This window comes from Chrysoperla carnea, chromosome 2, assembly GCF_905475395.1.
Source record: "Chrysoperla carnea chromosome 2, inChrCarn1.1, whole genome shotgun sequence".
Lineage (NCBI taxonomy): Eukaryota > Metazoa > Arthropoda > Insecta > Neuroptera > Chrysopidae > Chrysoperla > Chrysoperla carnea.
In genome coordinates, this window is record NC_058338.1 from 15,343,415 (window position 1) to 15,364,365 (window position 20,951).

At 29.1% G+C, this 20,951-nt stretch overlaps 3 protein-coding genes across 3 annotated transcripts; 1 reads left to right on the forward strand and 2 right to left on the reverse strand.

The window, feature by feature from the left end:
• Positions 1-218: 218 nt before the first annotated feature.
• Positions 219-4,086, forward strand: LOC123291648 (putative uncharacterized protein DDB_G0286901). The gene is made up of 5 exons (XM_044872008.1): positions 219-299; positions 584-679; positions 1,514-1,617; positions 1,685-3,789; positions 3,860-4,086. Exons 1-5 carry the CDS (start codon positions 219-221, stop codon positions 4,084-4,086), a joined length of 2,613 nt encoding a protein of 870 aa, XP_044727943.1.
• A 182-nt stretch (positions 4,087-4,268) lies between these two features.
• Positions 4,269-6,417, reverse strand: LOC123291651 (serine protease 55-like). The gene is made up of 7 exons (XM_044872011.1): positions 6,412-6,417; positions 5,956-6,088; positions 5,255-5,444; positions 4,988-5,193; positions 4,731-4,927; positions 4,605-4,662; positions 4,269-4,402 (listed from the first exon to the last, which is right to left on the reverse strand). The coding sequence occupies exons 1-7, from the start codon at positions 6,415-6,417 to the stop codon at positions 4,275-4,277; spliced, it is 918 nt and encodes a 305-aa protein (XP_044727946.1). The 3' UTR covers positions 4,269-4,274.
• Positions 6,418-7,917: 1,500 nt separating this feature from the next.
• On the reverse strand, positions 7,918-19,157 carry LOC123292036 (trypsin-1-like). Its single transcript, XM_044872538.1, has 9 exons — positions 19,089-19,157; positions 15,512-15,658; positions 13,824-13,926; positions 12,861-13,023; positions 12,265-12,276; positions 11,174-11,379; positions 8,992-9,197; positions 8,860-8,917; positions 7,918-8,039 (listed from the first exon to the last, which is right to left on the reverse strand). Exons 2-9 carry the CDS (start codon positions 15,572-15,574, stop codon positions 7,918-7,920), a joined length of 933 nt encoding a protein of 310 aa, XP_044728473.1. The 5' UTR covers positions 15,575-15,658; positions 19,089-19,157.
• Between the last annotated feature and the right edge of the window lie 1,794 nt (positions 19,158-20,951).

Here is a 20,951-nt window from a genome sequence, read left to right on the forward strand (position 1 = left end):
TAAAAGATTTCAGTTTCATAATTATTTTTAGTGATTTGGTTAAACTTATTATTCAACAGCTCTCGCAGTATAATTTCCCATCAGCCTTTATGTTAGCAAAAACGGTTTTAATTACATTTAAAGCAAAATCAAACGATTTGTTTCAACAAACGTTAAATATTTTAAAAGATCCTATCTCAAAAATATTGAACAATTTTTCGAATAATTCAACAACATCTATGAGAAGTGATATTAACAGTTTTCTAGGAGATATTACAAAAATTTTAACTGATTTGGAATTACCTGAAAGCGATTTACAAGTAAGATATTTTCTTAGTTTTTATATACTGCACATAAAAGAAAATATCTTTGCCAGGAATAAATCAAAACAAAAAGATTATTATTCTTTCTGAATATGCTTTTTATTATGGTCTTTTCGCATATTTAGCCTTATCAATGAAAGCGTTAACTTTTTCTTGAAATGTTCATGTAGCGTTAAAGTGGCGACTATAATAACTAGTTATATTTATGCACTCCCATTACATAGGTATCAAATGAAAAGGTTTTCTGACTTAACTTTAATAACTGTTCTTTTTACTTGCAGACTTTAGTAAAATTACGAGACCAAAGTTTGGATCCAAACTCACGTCGAAAACGACGAAGTAGTCAGTCAAAAAATGATCCAATCACTGCACAAATAGTTCAAAACTTTATACAAATATCATCATTGTTAATTATAAAATCATCTAATCCTCAGGAAGAAAAAAAACTATTTGTAGAAAAAATTCCTAAATATTTAGCTGGATTATGTAAAAATATTCAATTTGAAGTAGTTTCTCTGGGTATTAAACAATTTTTTTTTTGTTAACTTAAAAATTCTTAATTTTAATTATTGTTCAATTCCTGCCTTTCTGATTTTTTCTAGATACACAAATAATTAAAATAGGTTTTGAAAAATTTAATATACAACAAAGTTTTAATGATATTTTACAAATTCCATATACAAACTTACAAAACGAAAATGTGAAAATTAAACTTGGAAAGTTATTCAAAGATAATTTTGTTGAAAATTTTGGTGATGAAGAAATACCGTGTATCGGAAAAATTGTTTACAACGAAGATTATTTCTACAGAAATGTTACAGAAATTCGACATGTTTATAACGTTGAATTTTATAATACACATGCATTGACCAATTTACAGATTGAACCTTTGAATAATTATGGAGTGCATATTAAAATCCCACTTTATGAGAACACCAATAATTCCTACGAGGTATACCATATTTGATTTGAAAAAGAAAGAAATAAAATTTTCGACGATTATTTTAGTTTGCAAGGTTCTAGAAGGTATTTATAAAGTTCACAAAGTTTATAAATACCTTCTAGAACCTAATGCAATAAATCGCATCTTGATCCATCTTATTTGAGAAGTTTTAGAGGTAAAATGCTAAATTTCCTCTATTTCTTCGGTCTTCTCATTCATTAATAAAATAGCCAAAGAATTCTAACTCACGTTTTAATTAATATTTCAGTGTGTTACTTGGGTAGAAAACCGTTGGGATAACAGTTTCTGTTCGACCGTAGATTTAACAATAAATTTTATACATTGCAAATGCAAAAAACTGGGGCATTTCACGTAAGTATCCATTCCTTTACTTTGGAGATATTTATAAGTATACTAACTTGTTATATTATTTTTCTAGTGTTCTAAAGACGAATGTCTCAGTAAATATATCATCTGTTCCAAACGATGAAACAATTTCAATTTTTGACTTGGGTAAGAATGATTCTAATCCACAAGTTAATATAAATAACACAACTTCAGCACATTTTACTGGAATAACTAATCCAGATAGTATGAATGAAAATACGGTCATTTTGAATTCAGTTACAACAACAGTGTATAATGCAATTTCTGAAAATGTAACTGAAATGTCTAACATTAATAGAAACAAGACTGAAAATTTAACAACAGTTACATCAAACTCAATTGGCTTTGACAAAAAAATTTCGACAGCAATAAATTCTAAAATTTCTAGTAATTTGACTAATATTTCAGAAAGAGCAAACCAAATTGAAACGAATACGAAATTTTTAAATCAAATACCTTCTGAAACTACTACCATTCCAATGGAACTAACTAACAGCAATATAGTTACAAACAGTGCTCAAAATTTAATAACAGTTAAATCAAATCAAATTAATAACGATTCTTTTCCAATAAACTCAAATAATATTATCAGAAACAATGATATGACCATTAATGTAAATATTTATAACGATACAAATATAATTGGAACTACTCCAACAAATTTTAACCAAGAAATTTCTACGAATGTGACTTCAATTGGCCAAAACGAAACTATAAATTCTACATTGACAAATACCGCTATTCAAAATTTACAAAAAACAGATAAGGATATAAATTTATCTAACAATAATCAGACAGGTGTTGAATCGTTAACTACATCACAAACAGCTTTTGACTTACCAAATTTTTCCTCGAATGAAAGTGACAAAATTTCTGGAACTACACAAATCTCTTTGATAACTACAAATTTGGATTTGAACACTTTACAAAATTCTGTTAAACGTAATATAACAACACTCTTACTAAATGGAACATTAGACAATACAAACGATCAAAGAAGATTCAATATTTCGACTTTAAAATCAAATAATGTAAATAAGGAAAATGTATTTATTTCAGGTGCTACTTCGGTATCAAATAATGGAAGTTCTAATATTGATCAATCCAGCAATAGTGACATAAACCAAAATCATTCGACCAGCTCAAACTCTAACCAAAATAACATTACTAATAATAATAGTTCTAATGTACATGGTCATGAAAACTTTGGTTTCGATAAATCAAATAATAGTGCAATCTATCAAAAACAACCGGGTAACATTAATGGCTCGATTCAATCTTTTTCTGACAGAACTTCGAATAACAAGAATGGATCAAGCGTATCAGACAAAGAAAACTCTGATATTGATCAACGCAATAATAGCGCAATCAATCAAAATCAATTAGTGAACAAAAATGGATCACTTCTTTCGAATTCTGGTGAATCTACGAATAACAATAATGGATCAAATTTATCAGGTGTTGAAAATTCTGGCTCTAACCAATTCAGTAAAAATAGTTCAACTAGCCAAAATAGTTCAAATATATTTTCAAATTCTGGACAAGAAAGCGTAAATGGATCATCTCAATCGATTTCAAGTGGAATTGCTAATAACAGTATTGGATCTGATGGAGCAGGTCATGAAAATTCTGGTTTTGACCCACCTAGAAATAGTACAATCGACCAAAATAACTCTAATACAATTTCAAATTCTGGGCAAGATAACATAAATAGATCATCTCAATCGATTTCAGGTGGAATTTCTAATAACAATTTTGGATCTAATGCAGCGGGTCATGAAAATTCTGGTTTTGATCCACCCAGAAATAGTACAATCAACCAAAGTAACTCTAATAAATTTTCAAATTCTCGACAAGAGAGCGTAAACGCATCATCTCAATTGATTTCAGGTGGGATTTCATCGAATGTAACCGGTCATACAAATTCTAGTTTTGGCCAATCCAGTGGAATTAACCAAAATAGTTCCAATATCTATTCAAATTCTGGACAAGGAAGTGTAAATAGTTCAGCCCCATCTCTTCCAGAAGAAACTTCCAAGAATAATAACACAGGTTTCAATAATTCTGAAGTTATTTCTGTTAACAGTTCAACATCCTCTGGAGGAAGTACATCAGTTTTAAATACTAATAATGAAAAGTATCAAACAGCACAATTTGGTACATTAACAATTTTTTCCTCTGCAGTACATTCACCGTATTTTTATGCAATAATATAAATTTTTTTTAGGAATATTAACTACAGCCGAAGATATAACAATTTTAGTATTGCTGTGCGGAATTATTGGAATGTCATTTGTAACATTAATATTATGGAAACGTATCCGTAACGAGAACATGGAACGGGTGATATACCCTGAAGAAACCGAATTAGAGCCACAAACTTCATCAGCTTCTGTTAAATATGCATCATTGTATGCTGAAGATATGCTAAGTGGTTCCAGAGAAAGTTTCTAAAAGGGTGAATTTATTTTCTTTAAAAGTGTGCAAATAATTTTGAAACTCACAGATTTTTCTACGCAGTTCTTTGAATTTTATATTATTTACAATACTCCTTTATTAAAACAATGAATTAAATATTTTTGTAATGAAAAAGTTTAAAAAAAATTTCTTGTTATATTTTCATTTTCCCTCTTTATACAGCATTAGTAAACTTTTTGGCAGTAACAGGCATCTCCAGTGTGTTTAATAATCCATGGTAGGTAATAGTTTACTTTTGAATATAAAGCTGTGCTTGGTTCTTCAGAGCATTCATTGATATCAGTTAAAATACCTAAACAAACAAACAAAAATTCGTGAAATATCGCAAAACATTTTGGCTTAATTAACATTTTTGGCCGCTAAAATATCGTCGTGTGGTAGGCTTTCGTTTGAAGAACTACGATAGCTTCAAGAACTCCTCGAACCTACGAGAAATCATTGTTCACCTTGAAGTCCAAATCACAACGAAAATTTAGCGGGTACATGTGAATTACCTATAATTTCGTACACGCCACCCAATGTACGAAATTGTACCGGTCCTCCTGAATCAATCTAGCAAAACAAAGATATTATAAAATTAGGCAAAAATTTTCAATTACCAGATTAATTCGAAAACAAACCTTACAAACTACGGACAGAGCACCAACAATACCTAAACAACCTTGATGAGTGAAATGAGTGGAAGATGTCGAACATTCTTCTCCTAAAATTGGTAATCCAGACTTACGTGGACGGCATGTCAATAACGATTGACCTTGAGGTGTTGGGCCTTGTGCCCATCCAGCTACAGTACCGATTTGACCCAGATATGAATTTCCTGGAAATTAAACATAAAATTTGTATTCAAAGTTTAAAAACCAGATTATAGGAGTATTACCTGGTGTGGGCAAACAAATTGGATTGATACGTCGCTCAAATGGAATAATATTGCTCAAACGTAATAAGGCAATATCATGTATACGTTGAGCCAGGGTAAAATCGGGATGGATTATAATATTTTGAACGCTTACATTGGCCGATGAAATATCTGGAACACATCGATCATGTACGCCCAATGTAACTTTTACTTCGTAAGGTGTTACCCTAAAATATATGGCAATTAATTTTTATATTTTGTAAAAAAGCTTGTCTCTTTATATTTTACCCAATTAAAAAATTAGCAGCTGTTAAAATATATCGATCATTAATGATGACACCACCAAAACTTTCTTGTCCACGTACGTTAACCAATGCAAGCCATGGAAATTCGTGGACTCGTAAATATTCGCCACCAACTAAACGTTTTTCACGATTTTTGTGTAAAATACGATCATATCGATTTGGTATTCCACACCCTTAATGTACAGAAAAGAAATGTTACATAAAAATGATTATTCGTTTGTTAAAAAGAGATCAGAACTAATCCAATTTTAATTTGGAAATAATTGTGTGTTCAAGTGGGTGCGAGGTTTGTTTAGATTCACAATTCAGTCCACTACAAAATGTTTTTGAGGATTCCGCACCAAAGAATTAAAACTCAAGAAATAAATGGTGGAAACGCATATAAATAATATATTACATTACACCTTATTATTCAAATGTATTTAGTGTATTTATACAATTCACAAGCTACTTAGTTTTCATTTCTATCGGCAGTCCCCAGAGACTGCCCCGCATGTTTTTTTTTGTCGGAAGAAAATAATTATTGATTCTGGGCGACACAATAATTTTTCAATTCGAACCAGTCATTCCTGTAGTTTGTCGTTTATTGAGCCCTGCATCCGTTTTATCAAGATTCACATTTAATGAAAGAGTAAGCAAATATTACCACCAGCAAATATTAAATAATACAATTTATTCACTTACTACAATTACAAGTCTTTCTATTTCCACCAAATAAAAAACTAAACAAACTTCGTGTATTCATAAAATCCTGAATAGTTTCTTGCTCCTGAATAGTATCATCGTCTAATGTATTATTTTTTATAGTAGTTTCACTCTAAACACAAACAAAAAATAATTTTATTAATTAATCATAAATTTTATGAATTAATTAGCTCGAATACCTCACACGATAAACAATCAAATAATAGAAATATTATTAATATTAAAATATGAAACGAAAACATATTTATGAAAATTATTGTTGAACTGAACACTTAACACTTAAACTTAATGAGATGTATACCGTTTATTTCAATTAAAATCTCAATATGATGATGTACTCTACATTACAAATAACAAAAAACAAAACCGGGTCAGAAAATATGTACTTCGTTATCGGAGATGCTATATCTTACGTGTCGGCAAAAAGTAAAATACCCACATAATTTAAAAAACAAAAATTACGTATTTTGTTTTTTCAAGTAGGTCGCTCGTTCAATTACGTAGTATAATTAATGGGTTTATTTTAAAACAAATCGATAATTGAATAAGTATCTTATACAGTAGAACCTCAATAAGTTAAAAACCAAAGGAAATGTTAAATAATTTGAGTTATCGACAAACGCGGATCCAGCCCTCAAAAAAGGTGATGGGTACAACACAGCACTCGAAAACCGGTCAAATGCAAATCGGAGTATGAACTCGCCCATAATCGATACAGTGCATGCCTATAAAGAAGATGTTTACAAAATATATGACGCCTTGACCAAGATTTTGTACATTGTATTTGTAAATTAATAAACCTGTAAAATGTTAGTTTGTTCGCTCAAAGCGAACAAATATATAAGCGCGAAAGCGTTGATAATCGATTTCCAGATGTGTAGGAAAGCAAGGTCAAATAATGTTTCCTATCCCACTTAGGCACGCAACGAAGATTATACCCGTGAAGTGTAGAAAACGATCCCTCTGTGGTAGATACGCTTGCCGAAAGAGTTACGCTACAAATCTTGGTCGCATGTTTCAATGAGATGAGCTACCGACTCTGATATGGCGGAATTATTTTCGCATTCTGTTTTCCATTTAGCCATCCAGAGTCATTATTCATTAATAATAGTTGATTTTTTATCATTAATGTGCTTTTAGTCACTAGATCTATTTATAGTTCTTTTAAGAACTGATAATAGAAAATTAGGAATTATAAAAAAAAAAAAAAAAATCATTAATGTACCGCCAGTACATCTGAACCACTTTTTTCACTGACTGGATAACGATATTCAAGTACTTGGCACTAATATTTGGTTCATTGACAACGAAATCTAATATAGGGGTATGTTAGAATTAGGCATCAGATCCAAATTTGAAAAAGAGTTTTTTGTTGCTCTTGATGAGCTTATTTTGGTAAGTTGGGTCAATAACAGAACACGGTGTATTATATATAGATGTATAAGGAGACTCAACAAAAATCTTATCACTAGATGAGCCTTAATCTCATTAAAGAGCAGCCTCACCAAGATTTGAGGCGGTAACTCCAACACGTTTAGTATAATTATACATAGCCTTGCAATTAGAGTAAGTCGTCCTAGGTCATGATTTTAGACTGTAAATAATTAAAGAATGGACATTTATTTTGAAGACGAATGTACGCTACGATTCTACGAATAAAAAGACAATGTAATATCACAAAAAGTTTATTAAAAATTTTCTTACAAAACATACAGAGAAACTTCATAAAGCAACTAAAAAACAATACTTTATAAACATATTGCATGATATAGTCATTTAAAAAATTATTATTTTCTCCACTTGGTACAAGTTATAAAAAAAAATCACAATTTGACTTTATAAAAAAAAAATTTTTGTTCAAACAACTGCTAAAATACTCTTTCTTATAAAATCACAATTTATTTTATTGAAAAATTTTATATAAATATGTTATTTTTTGTGTCAATCTTCACAAAAACAACCATCTTTCGAATTTTCTCGTATCCAATCCACATACCTTGTAATTCGCGTATATACTCCTGGATATCCAGGCCGAGCACATCCATTACCCCATGAAACAATTCCTGTAAAATAAAAAGCAAACAAATTTAAAAAATATATCAAACAGCAAATTTATTCTACCTCGTATATGAAAAATTATGGTGTAATCATAACAATTAAATCGTAAAACAATGCAGTTTAAACTATAAATGTATCAAAATTGATGTGCTAACTTCCCACTATTCGCTCCGTGCGTGAGTTTTATTGGAGGCGTTTCCATGGTAACGATACACTACTTTAATTATAGAATTGTATAGATGCATATATAATTGTATGGGTGGCATTTATGACTTACATTGAAAATTTAATATTATTGTCTCATAATTTGAAATAAAAAATTATGATAATTTACATTTGAAAAATAATATTTGTGCAATTTGATTTCTTATTTTCACAAGTTTTAATGCATTAAGTTTAATTAATTAGTGTTTTTCAATCATTTTAATTTGTCATTTTCTGTAACATTAACATGTAAAGAACTGCAAATTAGTCATCAAGCCTCCTTTATCGCCAAAATTTTTCACTGGAAGCTCTGGCATCGATTTTATTGTCCGTAATGACTACGCACACAACGAATAGGAATTTATTGTAATGGGTCCGATTTTCAAAATCGAAATTTTCCACATATCTTCACATTTCATGGTTAAGACAAGGCATTAAGACTTATTTGGAGAAGAAGTTTGTGTGTGCATAGTTTGGTTAGAGTTTTTATTTATTTTCTAGCAAATGTTTTTTCTTGGAAAACTCAAACATTCTCATGAAAACTATTTTTAAAGTAGGTAATACACTTGCAAAAATTCTATACATTTTTTTAAATTGTTTTAATTAATTTCACACGCTTACCAATTAATTCATAGCGTTTATCTTCTTTTTCGGTAATTAAGGGTCCACCACTATCTCCCTGAAAAATTACAAAAATATTTTAACGGTATTATAACCATGGAAATGTATATATCCCATTATTTCTGAATGTACCTGACACGAATCTTTTCCACCTGTTTTGGGATATCCAGCGCATAACATATTATCCGATATCATTTGTGATGAATAATTCGTTTTTCGACATTCTTCATTACTGATAACTGGTACTTCAACTTCTTGTAAAATACATGTGGGTTTTCCATCTTCTTTTAACGTGCCCCAACCAGATGCAATGGCTTTTGATCCAACATAACTTTTCTCTAAAAAAAATTTTTATTTGCGTTTATTAATACAACAAAATCGGAGCGAAACTACTTTTTTTAAGAACGTTAAACGTCCAACAGTAAAGTTTTCATTTTACTTGATTGGGGTTGTGACAGAAATTTGATATGTCAAGAATCAACGAATAAGAAAGTCTCTTATTACCAATGACCAATGAGTGCCGCCTTCTTTATTGATTGAAGAACTCAATAAATAACAACAGCATTTTTCGCTTTCTTCATCCTAGCTACGTTTAAAAAGATAGTCAGAGATAAGGGCTGTCAGTGGAATTTTTGAATTCTGCGTTAGAATAGAATCCTCGGGGTAGTAGGAATGATACGTACCTCATACCTATCTTAGTTCAATAAGGATAGAAAAGGATTGAAATATTCAGAGCTCAGTCGTCTTGAAATAAACTTTAGAAAACGTTGCCAGCTTCCGTACCATTACGTGACCTTTTTCGATTAATTAAATTAATCTTTTTTTTAAATTTTAAATTGAATAACAGAACAGCTTTTTGTAAATTAAAAAGTTCGTTATTCGCATTTGACATTTTGATACCCAATTATAACATTATTTGGTATATAGAAACTGGTTTCTTTATTCCTTATCATGTAATTTTTCCATAAATGTATTTTGAAAAGTTTAAAATATTAAAAGGGGCTATTGAACTTATTTTTATGAGAGCATTCAATTCTCAAATAATTTTAAAAAAATTCAAATTTAAAAATAAATGTTTTTACATTAAAATGAAATCAAAGTTTTAAAAATCAAACAATTGAAAAAGATAAGGTTGGTAGATTAGGCTTCAAATAAAATTTTTATGGCTAATAGATTAAATTCTCAAAGGACTCATCAAATGGTCAATATAACAGTCAATGTTTGCAAAAATGACAGTATATTATTGACGCTATAATACGTATTTATGCCAACTAGCGACACGCATCGGCTTCGCACAGATCATTTATGCATCCCCTATTAGGCAGCACCAAGTACACAATTAGTTACACAAATTTCGATGTACTACGCATTTTAATTAGGATGTACTACGCATAATATTGGAAAAATTTATGTGCATGATGGTAAAAACCATTGCATAATACCTATACCCGAAAAAAATTATATACAAGATGGTGAAACCGTTTTAAAGTCTATTGTGTGGTTTAGAGAAGACTGTGTATTATACTATCCATAGATTGCTAGGGGTTGCAACATCTCATATTTGTTAAATGATAAATGTTTATTTAATTAACTATCCTATTTCTGGTATATACAGGTCGCACCATTTTAATCTATAATGGCTAAGAGCTCACAAACAAAAAATAACTTAAACAAAGAAGGGAATGTTATGCCCTTATTATGCCCTTGACAACTTTTGGCTAAAGCATTTTTCCGCAGTTAGCGTGTTTTCTATCGATTAGATGCTTTAATGACATATTTCGCATTTAAGTCGCATTTCTTCCAAAAGCTAACGTTTTTCGGAAAAATTGTTTAGATGAAAGAAGTTTGTTTTTTTTTATGTGGATCAACTTTATAATTTAAACTGTTATTCTATCTTTTACCGCTTAGGACCGAAATTAGCTATTTAAAAAGCCCGAAGAAGTAGATCCAATCTCATATCAGAACATGATGTCTTCTATCAAACTCTACAACTTTTGTTTAAGTTATTTTTTGATTGGTTAGAAATGGTCCACCGTGTATATGTGTATTTTAACTTAAAAATTTAAGTGTAAAATTTATGTCCATAATATTTTAAAACTGTCAAAACATGAAATTATAAATTCAATTCTGTTAGACCAACCACATAAAGAGTCTGTCTGATTCATCAAATTACACAGTAAAAAATTACCTGGATTATAAGTGCAAAAATACCTTAATTATTCAATTTGTGTAAAAAATAACTTGTTTTCAACCACTACGACGAAACCTTTTCTTGGAAATTGCCAACTTAATATAAACAAATAAAAATACATACCTTTTGTTTTTGGTAGGCAAATTGGCTTGATTGTGTCTGTAATTGGTACCCGGTCATTCATTCTTAGAATTGCAATATCATTATCAAAATTCAAAAAACTAAATTGTCCAACTGTTGCTCTTAATACAAATCTTGTCTCAGGGCGGCGTGTTTCATTACAACGATCATGCTCACCAAAAGTCACCTTAATCATGAACCACATAAAACTGTTGGAAAAAATCAATTAATTTATTTTGTTCAATTTTTTCATGGTTTAAAATTTGAGAAGGTCTAAAAAACACTTTAAAAATTCTTATCTATTTATTTTATCTTTCTTATCTATTCGATAAGAAGATCGACATTCTACAATACTTTACTCATAGGATAATAGTGATACTTAGGGATGTTGTATTTTGCCGCTAGAAAGTTTGGCCATTGCTATGGGCCAAATAGGCCAATTTCTATAATCCATCTTTCAGGTGATTTTTGAAAATCCCTCCTATTCTTATAAGGATTTTGTGCATTTACATTCAGTACGGGATACTGAACCTATTTAAATAAAAAAATAACACCTGTAATTGAATGCAGAAAAAAATTCTCTGTAGTGTGTATTTTTTGATCCATGGCTCTACACTCTCCCTTATTATATGTTAGAAATGAAATATTGATTTCAATATTTTTAATGAATAGAAATTATATTAACATTATTGGTTTCTGTCATACAAATATGATTTATTAACTTCTTGTTTGGTCAAAAAAATGTAAAAACAAGTTTTATAAATACACCTCTATGAATATTAAATAAAAAATAAAAGAATGCAGTTCGGAACTAAAAATTACATTTCTATTGAATAGGAACAATGAAATAGTAAGAAACAACTGTTCTGTTCCATAATCATATAAATCTACTTTAGAAGAACAACCAAAGAGATTATAAATCATAGAGGCGTAAAAGCATATTAAACGAAATAAGTGAATTATTGACCGCTAAAAAGAGACCGAAAAAGGAAAAATCTTTCCTCTTTTTCTCGCATCCTGACAAAGCGCGAATATTAATATTTTGAATTATTGTATAAACACGTGCATGTCTGTGTATTTAGAATATACGTAACCGAAAGAGTATTCTACTATATTTGAAAAAGTACTTCATGTTGATTTTGCTAATAAAAAACCACCTAAAAATTTATTTTGGAAAAATACACACGCTTTCTTGCCAAAAACTAAATTTTAAAACTTTTTTAAACTATCAAAAACGTGAACATCCAATTTGGTGACGTAATATCGGTATCATTTTACGAAATAACACAGATAAGTTTGATAGATATATTCATAGACAACTAATTATAATAAATATAAATATTTATTATCTATGGATATATAATACCCAGCTGTCTACACTGAACTAACTGATGGTCTATGGTTCATACCGATATGACATCAAGGCTTGCCCGCGTTCTAGGTCACGTGGTATACAGTTTAAACATTACGATTTTTATTTTTAATATTATAAAAGAAAAATGTGCTTTTATAACTCGAAATCAGAATATATATTTCTACATAAATTTTGGAGTCAAATGGAGCTATAACTTAGTCAAAGGAACAAGCTACTATCGTCTCGTAACGCCTCTTCAGAAACATCGAAGTATTTTAAAATCCTAATGTAAAGACATGCAATCAAGACAATAAAAAAAAAGTTTTCTGTACAAACCCTTTAACACAATGTGCAGCAGTTAAAACATAACGATCATTAATTAACATTCCACCACAATAGAAACGATTAAAATATGATAATCGTGCAATCCATGGGAATTCATTTTGTAGTGTTGTTTGTCCACCAACAATACGACTTGCTTCGTTTCGTTCACCACAACCTGTTTATTTATTTTTTTTCATATTTATTTGTAAATAATTAATAAAACTATACTTTTGATTCAAAAGTAATTAACGAACAAAGTAATTAAGTTCTTTAAAGCGAAAAATTAAAATTAATAGTTCTGTAATTAATATATCAAAAGGTATAATATAAATAATTCTTCTTCGAAACGTTAAAATTAATTAGTTTTTCGATCATCATCATTAATTCTTTTTACATATAGTGCATTCATTTATTTATTTTGACAGAATTCACTTTTACCTTCTCTGCAATGGGTGTAAATTCAAGTTCATTAACACTATTTATCAAAAAAAATAAAAATAAAAAATACAAAAATCGCTTCTACTTCAGCTACAGTGGCAATTCGAATCCAGTCGACACGGGTATTCTTTTCTGATGGAAATATCTTCGCCACTTGAAAAAACTTCTGTGCTTATTTTGTGGGAAAAATGTAGAGCATAACCCTACAAGAAAGTGTGATCGTTTATGAGAATTCTTATTATTTATGTGAAGATGAAGTCGATTTGTCGGCATTTCTTCGATTAAAAACATCATGAGAAATTGTGTACGTAACTGTAAGGAAATCAATTCTCACATGCGACGTTTAACCCGTCAGCATTCACGTTATGAGCATTCACGTTATGAGACAAAAATAACTTCTATTTTTTCAAACGAACGGACGGAAACAAGAATGGATTACTAACTTCTATAATTAACTGAAATAATAAACTGTTTTCTTGAAATTTACCTTGCGCGAACTTTTAAATAATTCATAGTAAATGTTTAATGCTTACTCACTGCAGCTGCACGGTGATGGCGGAGTATCATGGATCGGAGGTCTATTTCCAAATATATTTAATATATTTTTTAATATTGGAAATCTTGTTCCTTGTTCACGGCCCTGAAACATTAAACATAGACTTAGACTTTTTTCTTTAAAAGGAATATTTTTTACATTTAAACTTTTTTTCTATCTCTAACGGTTTAAGGGGAGACTCAATCCGACCTATGTTGCTTACTTACGAGGCCATACTCATTTTTCTGAGCACGCCACAAAAATTTCACTTTGATATTTCTTTTCGTTTTTGAGTTATCATGGTGATAGACGGACAGGCAAAATTTTATCGTATCAGCAATATTTTTAATGCAGTTTGTAGTTTTTTTTACCTATATATTAATGTTATGTCTCGAAATTGTCTTTAAAATATCCAAATAAATACTCAGCCTAGAGAGTAACCAATCCTCATACATGATTAGCATTTCAAATATAGTTAAATTTGGTTCACATACACAAAGTGTGTACCTCTTTAAATACAGAGTGATTCACATACAATGATTTTTTGCCACGGTTTTTGTAACATGTATTTACACCAAAACATGGAGCTTAAAAAGTTTTACTTCAGTCGTGTAGTTTAATGCCGGTTTTCCACTAAACGGACAAACAAAAACAAAACTCAAACTCAAAAATAACATTTCGCAAACTTTTTGAAGATTGGCGTGTTTTGCTACAGTTAGATAATAAAATATTAATCAAATTTTGGTTTTTCAACTGTCACAGAACACGCCAGTCTTCAAAAAGTTTGCGAAATTTTAAATTATTTTTTGAGTTTAAGTTTTGTTTTTGTTTTTCCGTTTAGTGGAAAGCACACTCGTTTTAAGTTTTAAGTTTTTAAGCATTACGTAAAATACTGAGGAGATAAAGTTTCGAAGTAAAGGCGAGCGTAACATATATAAGAAAAGGCATGCATTGCAGCTTTGTCTATACTCTATAGTAGTTCGGTGAACTTTAACATATTTCTATCGATAGCTGCTTAATAATTCAATAATTCAAAAAAGTGCTATAATAATACTTTCTTCCCTATAATACAGAAATGATAATGTCAAATTTCAAGAATACATTTTTGGCTCATTCTGTATTCATATAAATTTTAAAAAGTTGTTTAATATTTAATGTACATTACAAAATACCGTTACATTTTAAAATTAGTTGACAAATAAATACACATTTTTGGACAAACAATCAACAAGAACCTACCTAATTAACATACAATTAAATTACATACAATCAATATATACATATACACCACAAGCCCATGCTAAAATTTTTCGCGTTAAATGATCCACCAGGAATCATGTTGAAAAAGATGCTCATATACGTAAAAGTAAGTTTAAGCACCATGGCGTCAGTTTTGCGCGGTACAGATGAGTGCAGATGAGAATATGGAATTTATGTAATTCGCTTCGAATATTTATGCAGAGTTAGTATTCAGCAACGCCGTATATATTTGCTGGGGCAGGGATGAGATGCCAAGGGGTGTGATATTCATATTTTCACCTGTATTCACCTCCACCGTGAAAAACTAACGCCATGGTGCTTAAACTTACTTTTACGTATATGAGCATCTATTTTAACATGTTTCCTGGTGGGTCATTTCACTTCAGTATGGGCTTGTGGTCTAATATATTATTTAAATAAATTCACTTACCAATGATCGCTTTGTACATATTATTAATATTAACGATACAGTCAACAATTTTGAAATCTTCATTATGCGACAGATTACTTTTACACGATGGACTCGTTTAATTATTATATCCAAATACGATGTGATCTGAATAAATTCCAAATATCTCTATAAAAAAGAATATATTTTTTATTAAAATCAAATAATATTTATTTATTATTATTATTATTTATTAAAATCATCAGTGATTTCCTGATATTATTAAAATTTTATGAGGGGATTAAAACTCGTTCATATATCATGGATTTAAAAAAGTTAATCATTTCCCCGTATATTGTAAAATAACGGTTTGATTAATTAGGTTGTAACATGCAAATATTATTAAATACTCATTGAGTGTTTCAGTTGTGGATAATTTTCACGGTATCACGGGCCAAAAAAAATGCTTATGGGAAATCACAGATTTTATTTTATTTCACAAAACTGGACGTTCAGATTTTCAGTTCTCTGAAGGCGCCTAAAAATTTAACTGGTTAGTTAAGATATAATAATGAACAACTATTCGATATTCTAATGAACAAGTTTCATTAAATTCTGAATGCAAAGTCTATTACCGATAGTACTACCTTAATAGAAAAAAAGAATGGAAATTTTGACGTTTGTGTATCTGTGTGTCTGCCTGTGGTATCAAGTTTGAAAAGTAATTTGATCGAGAATATTCTTTGTTGTGTTTCAAGTGCATGTTAAGGGTTTCAATTACATCTAGAAAAGAAGTGATAATCTTCAAAAGACCAAGCAGATTTTCTTGAAACGTAATTGAAAACACGGTTCGTTTGTTTAAAAGCTACGATGTCACAAACGAATCGATCAGGATTATTTTTGCATGACGAGCTCGACTAGGATACTAGCAACAAAAAGCAAATCAATGGAAAAAAATGATCAGTTGCAAATATAATGAGGTACACATTTTTGATACTAACTTTTAGCTAATTACCTAAAAGTATTTTTCACTAGCTAGTTTCGAAGTTTTATTTATTCCAACAAAATAAAGAAAAACTATTATATTCAATTGATTTTTCTATATTAAATTAAATTATTATATATGTATACTATATACAGATTTTTATAATAAAATTATGTATAATTTTCAAACGATAATTGATTTAAAACATACCAGCGGCATGCATTTATACCATATTACATAATTTAATTCATATTTAATCCATTTCAATTTCAATTATATACGTTTTTATTTTGGGGTAAATATTTCAAATTCTATCTCAACGAAATAAAGCTATTTCAGATGTATTACCTTATGGTAGATATCATTTTTAATTTAAACAGGATTTTTTTAATTATTTTCCAATGTTTATATAATTATTTTTAATTAATAAATTTGAAAAAATGATAAACAATTTTACAAACTTTTATTCAGTTTAACCTGGCCCGTTGTCTGACTATACGTACTACTATCTGACTATTCGTAGAAGCTTGAGGCGCTTAATATCAAGAATGATTCCGATTCTTTTTTAATATTTTAAATTGAGTGCCTCAAGCTTGTACGAATCGTCAGGTATGAGTGAATCATAAATAAAATTATTTTCTACCTTTTAGTACAATAAAAGCTTGTCCCTTAAAAAGTATTTTTTATTAAATTTTTTTTAAATATTCTAAATAATTTTAGTTTCTACATGAATGATAGGTATTTAATTTTTCTACTAATATTTATTTATTATATAGGAATAATTTATTTCACCGTCAAATTGTCTGCTTGCTCTAACCTGAACCCAAAGTAAAACAAATTAGTTTGCACTTTGAATATGAAAATGTATTTTTGGTACATATACAAAGATGATTTTGATGAATTTAGAGGAGGGAAGTTGTTAGAAAGAAAAATAAAAAAAAAATTTGCCAAACGCAACGAGTGATGTGTTTCTTTCATTCTGAGAAATACTTTTTTTTTTGAATTATATAGTTAGTTTAAAAGATAGGTAGTCAAAAAAACACCAAAATTGATACAGCCATAATATACAGGATAAAATAACAGCAAATCTCGAATCTTCTAAGAATTGTAAAAGGAAACTATTCTTGCTGATGCTTTTCCATGCAAGTCTGACTTGCATTATGCGGTTTTTTTAGACCTATATACATAAACTAAGAAACACTTACTAATTGTAAGTGTAATTATTGACCTAAATGGGTGTAAATAATAAATGAATAAAATAAATGAAAAAAAAATGGAGAAGTGTTATTCCACTTCAAAAAGGTGTATTATCTTCTGCGACACCTTATACTTTTATCTTTAAAAGTAAATCATAAAAGCACTTTAACTTATTTTAAAGTATTTCATTTTAATAAAACATTAAAGAAGAAAAAGCACTTACGAATTACCGCATACAAACTGGAAATTAATTGAAAACTTCTATCATATAAAAACTACATTGCTACATTTCATAGTTTTTCGTTTTTTTGAAAAATATTTTGAAACATCAATCGCTATCGGAACACTTTTTTTTTTACTTATTTTTATATTTTTTCAAAATATATTCAAATATGATAAAATACAGGTTAATAAAAAAAATTCTTAACACAAAATCTTACCTAAAATCTTGTTTACAAAACAAGATTTTTGTTTTTATTTTTATTGCATTTGTAACTTTGTATTTTATTTATTATATAGCCTCCTGTACTTAGGTCTGTGTGGGCGGATTCTATTGATATTTTGTACGAAGAATGTTTTTGTAAAAACAAAAAATTTTGATAAAATTTTGAATAGGAGGTCCACAATATCGATCGCTAAACATAGGCATAGAAGCGCCAAAAAAGTCAACATTTAAGAGGATATGAGAGGGCCAAACTTTCCTTGGGTAGAAATTAATTAATTCCAAATTTTCATATTCTGAGTTTTAGGTTTTCGATTTTTGACAGCATGCGATTTTGCCGGGTGGTATTCGAGTTTGATTTATGGTGTTCGTTTTCTGACACCCTCTAAATTGTAATTATACTGTACAAAAAATTGCCAAAAGATTATCTATTGATTTTTATAATACATTAAAAAATGGTGGAAGCGCAGTTTAGAGTAATAAATATATCTAAATGTAATGAATTTCAATTTATTCGGCGCCACCACCAAGATAATATCAGTATTGTTACATTTAATCTGCCTTTTGCCATCGAAACTATTTTAATCGGATTAATGTATCTTTTGTTATCGGAGTTCTTTAATCGAGTTAATGTTTCTTTTGTTATCAGAGCTGTTTTAATCGGACGATACATATAAAAATGGAATAGTTAAATATCTGTTTTTGTTATTAATAAAGAAAAAGATCGTTTTGCCTCGACACTCCGAAAAAGGGACTGCCCGTCGTCCGGTACCTTAGAAATTTCGATTATTATGACTTTGGTCGATGAATATCTCGTTATCGTAATGATTTTTCAGAAATTTTCGGGAAGAAATTATCAAATTTTCGTAAATGTTTTTGTGTTACCATTATATAATTAACTGTCGAACTAATCGAAGCATTGTTAATCAAAAATTATCAATAACAATCGAATAAAAGCTTTTAAAAATGTATATAATTTCAAAGAATTTGTTTACCTCTAAATTAAATTCACGGAAATTTTCACAATGAGTAAAAAAAACCTTAATCCATTGTTTTTTCAAAAAAAAAAAAAAAAAAAAAAAAAACAACAAAAAAACACTAAATAAATAACTGTCACCAAAAAAATTTCGCACAAAGACCAAATATTGTTTTTAAATTTTTTCCATATATATCGTTCAAGTAAATCGAAGTCAATGCCCGCGCAACACTTTAAAACACATGTATCAATAATTATTACGATTTGATTAGAATACAAGAACAATACCTCGTATACAAATTGTTAAGAAAGTGTTTATATAAAAAAAAAAATTCTAATAATTAATGTTTATATGAGAATGACCGTGGCCATAACACTCAACTGCTCAAGAATACTCTTCACTCCTCAAGTATTGAAATAATTGTGTATTTCTGTCGTCAATATCTTTTTAATACCACAAAAGAAAACAACAATTCAACTCATATGTATAGGTATACTTAACACACACTCATCGAACGGACCAATCAATGGACACATATACTGGACAATGGACGTTTTATAAAAATTACGGTTCTTTATTTTAAAAAAGAAGTGTGATACCATGTTTCCCTCCAGTCCTTGTCACGTTATTAACGAGTCTGTCATCTTTTTTAATGGATGTTCGAGCGCCAGGGCAATTTTGGATAAAAGGCTTGATATTTTTTTAAGTTGGGCTTAGTCTAAATCAATTCTGAAAATTTTAAGGGGGGTTCCTGATTATTTAAATAAATAAATGACTTCAAAAAAGTAGGCATATTTAACATTGGTCTTATGTTAAAAGTGTACCAAAATATCGAAAATTGAAAATTTGTATAATGATTTAGCCATCGATATTTCGAAAACCAAGGCAAATATCGAAATATTTTATATCTACCTTAATAATGAATTGAAATCAACGTCATTGTTTTTTTAGAAAAAATTTCATTCAGTAATAGAAAAAAATAAATTAGTAGATAATGATCCAAATTTTTAGTATCGTTGTAGTTAACGATACATATTATTAAATCAAAAAAAAATTTGGGTATCTTATCGATCAATTAAGAGAGTAATTCTTAATTAAAAATACACTAAATAACATACCATCCTCATATCATGCTATGTTATTTAGTGTATTTTTAATTAATTAATTACTCTCTTAATTGATCGATAAGATACCCAAAATTTTTTTTGATTTAATAATATGTATCGTTAACTACAACATACTAAAAATTTGGATCACTTTCTACTAATTTATTTTTTTCTATTACTGGTGAGGGATCCTCCTTAAAGTTTCTCAGTTCTATTGCAGATACTGTGTTTTCTTTGTGTATTCTTGCCGTGCAATAATTTTATTTCGGCTGGTTTCATGTTCGAATCAAAAATTTGTCTATTTTAAAAATGTAACAGAAGATTGATAACAATCCTTTATTGGGCAAAAGTGTTTTTGATTGAAGTAAAAAGTACTACTGTCGAAAGCCTGCTGGCAAAAGTATTTTAGACTGAATTTGTCACTTAAAAGTTGTTTTGCCCGGTTTAGAGCTTTGACTGTAACATATATAAGGCTAAAATATAATTAGGCGAGGTATGGAGTATAAAAATGTGTCTACAAAATAAACTTTTTTTTTACTCATTTTTAATTGGGATCCATTAGTAGATAAAGTATTCTTTAAAGCTGATATTTTTTTAATAGCTCACAAATTAGTTTAAATTATAGACTTTAAGATTAGTTTATAATAAATAAATTTAAATAGTAATTTTTAGTTTTAGGGATCCGTACCGCACAAGATTCGAAATATAGAATCGGATTATTTGCTCACGATGTCTATGTAAACACGGAAAAACATGCTTTAAAAAGTTAGGACCG

Excerpts from the sequence above, each read along its gene's own strand:
- LOC123291648 (XM_044872008.1), top strand. The coding sequence starts at position 219 with ATGAGAAGTGATATTAACAGTTTTCTAGGAGATATTACAAAAATTTTA. Across the intron at positions 300-583 it reads TACCTGAAAGCGATTTACAA|ACTTTAGTAAAATTACGAGA; the intron begins GTAAGATATTTT and ends TTTTACTTGCAG. Across the intron at positions 1,618-1,684 it reads AAAAAACTGGGGCATTTCAC|TGTTCTAAAGACGAATGTCT; the intron begins GTAAGTATCCAT and ends TTATTTTTCTAG.
- LOC123291651 (XM_044872011.1), bottom strand. Across the intron at positions 5,445-5,955 it reads TAGAAAGACTTGTAATTGTA|GGTGTGGAATACCAAATCGA; the intron begins GTAAGTGAATAA and ends CTGTACATTAAG. Across the intron at positions 4,928-4,987 it reads AATTTGTTTGCCCACACCAG|GAAATTCATATCTGGGTCAA; the intron begins GTAATACTCCTA and ends TTTAATTTCCAG.
- LOC123292036 (XM_044872538.1), bottom strand. The coding sequence starts at position 15,574 with ATGAAGATTTCAAAATTGTTGACTGTATCGTTAATATTAATAATATGT. Across the intron at positions 13,927-15,511 it reads TATGTACAAAGCGATCATTG|GGCCGTGAACAAGGAACAAG; the intron begins GTAAGTGAATTT and ends TTAATGTTTCAG. Across the intron at positions 9,198-11,173 it reads TTGCCTACCAAAAACAAAAG|AGAAAAGTTATGTTGGATCA; the intron begins GTATGTATTTTT and ends AATTTTTTTTAG.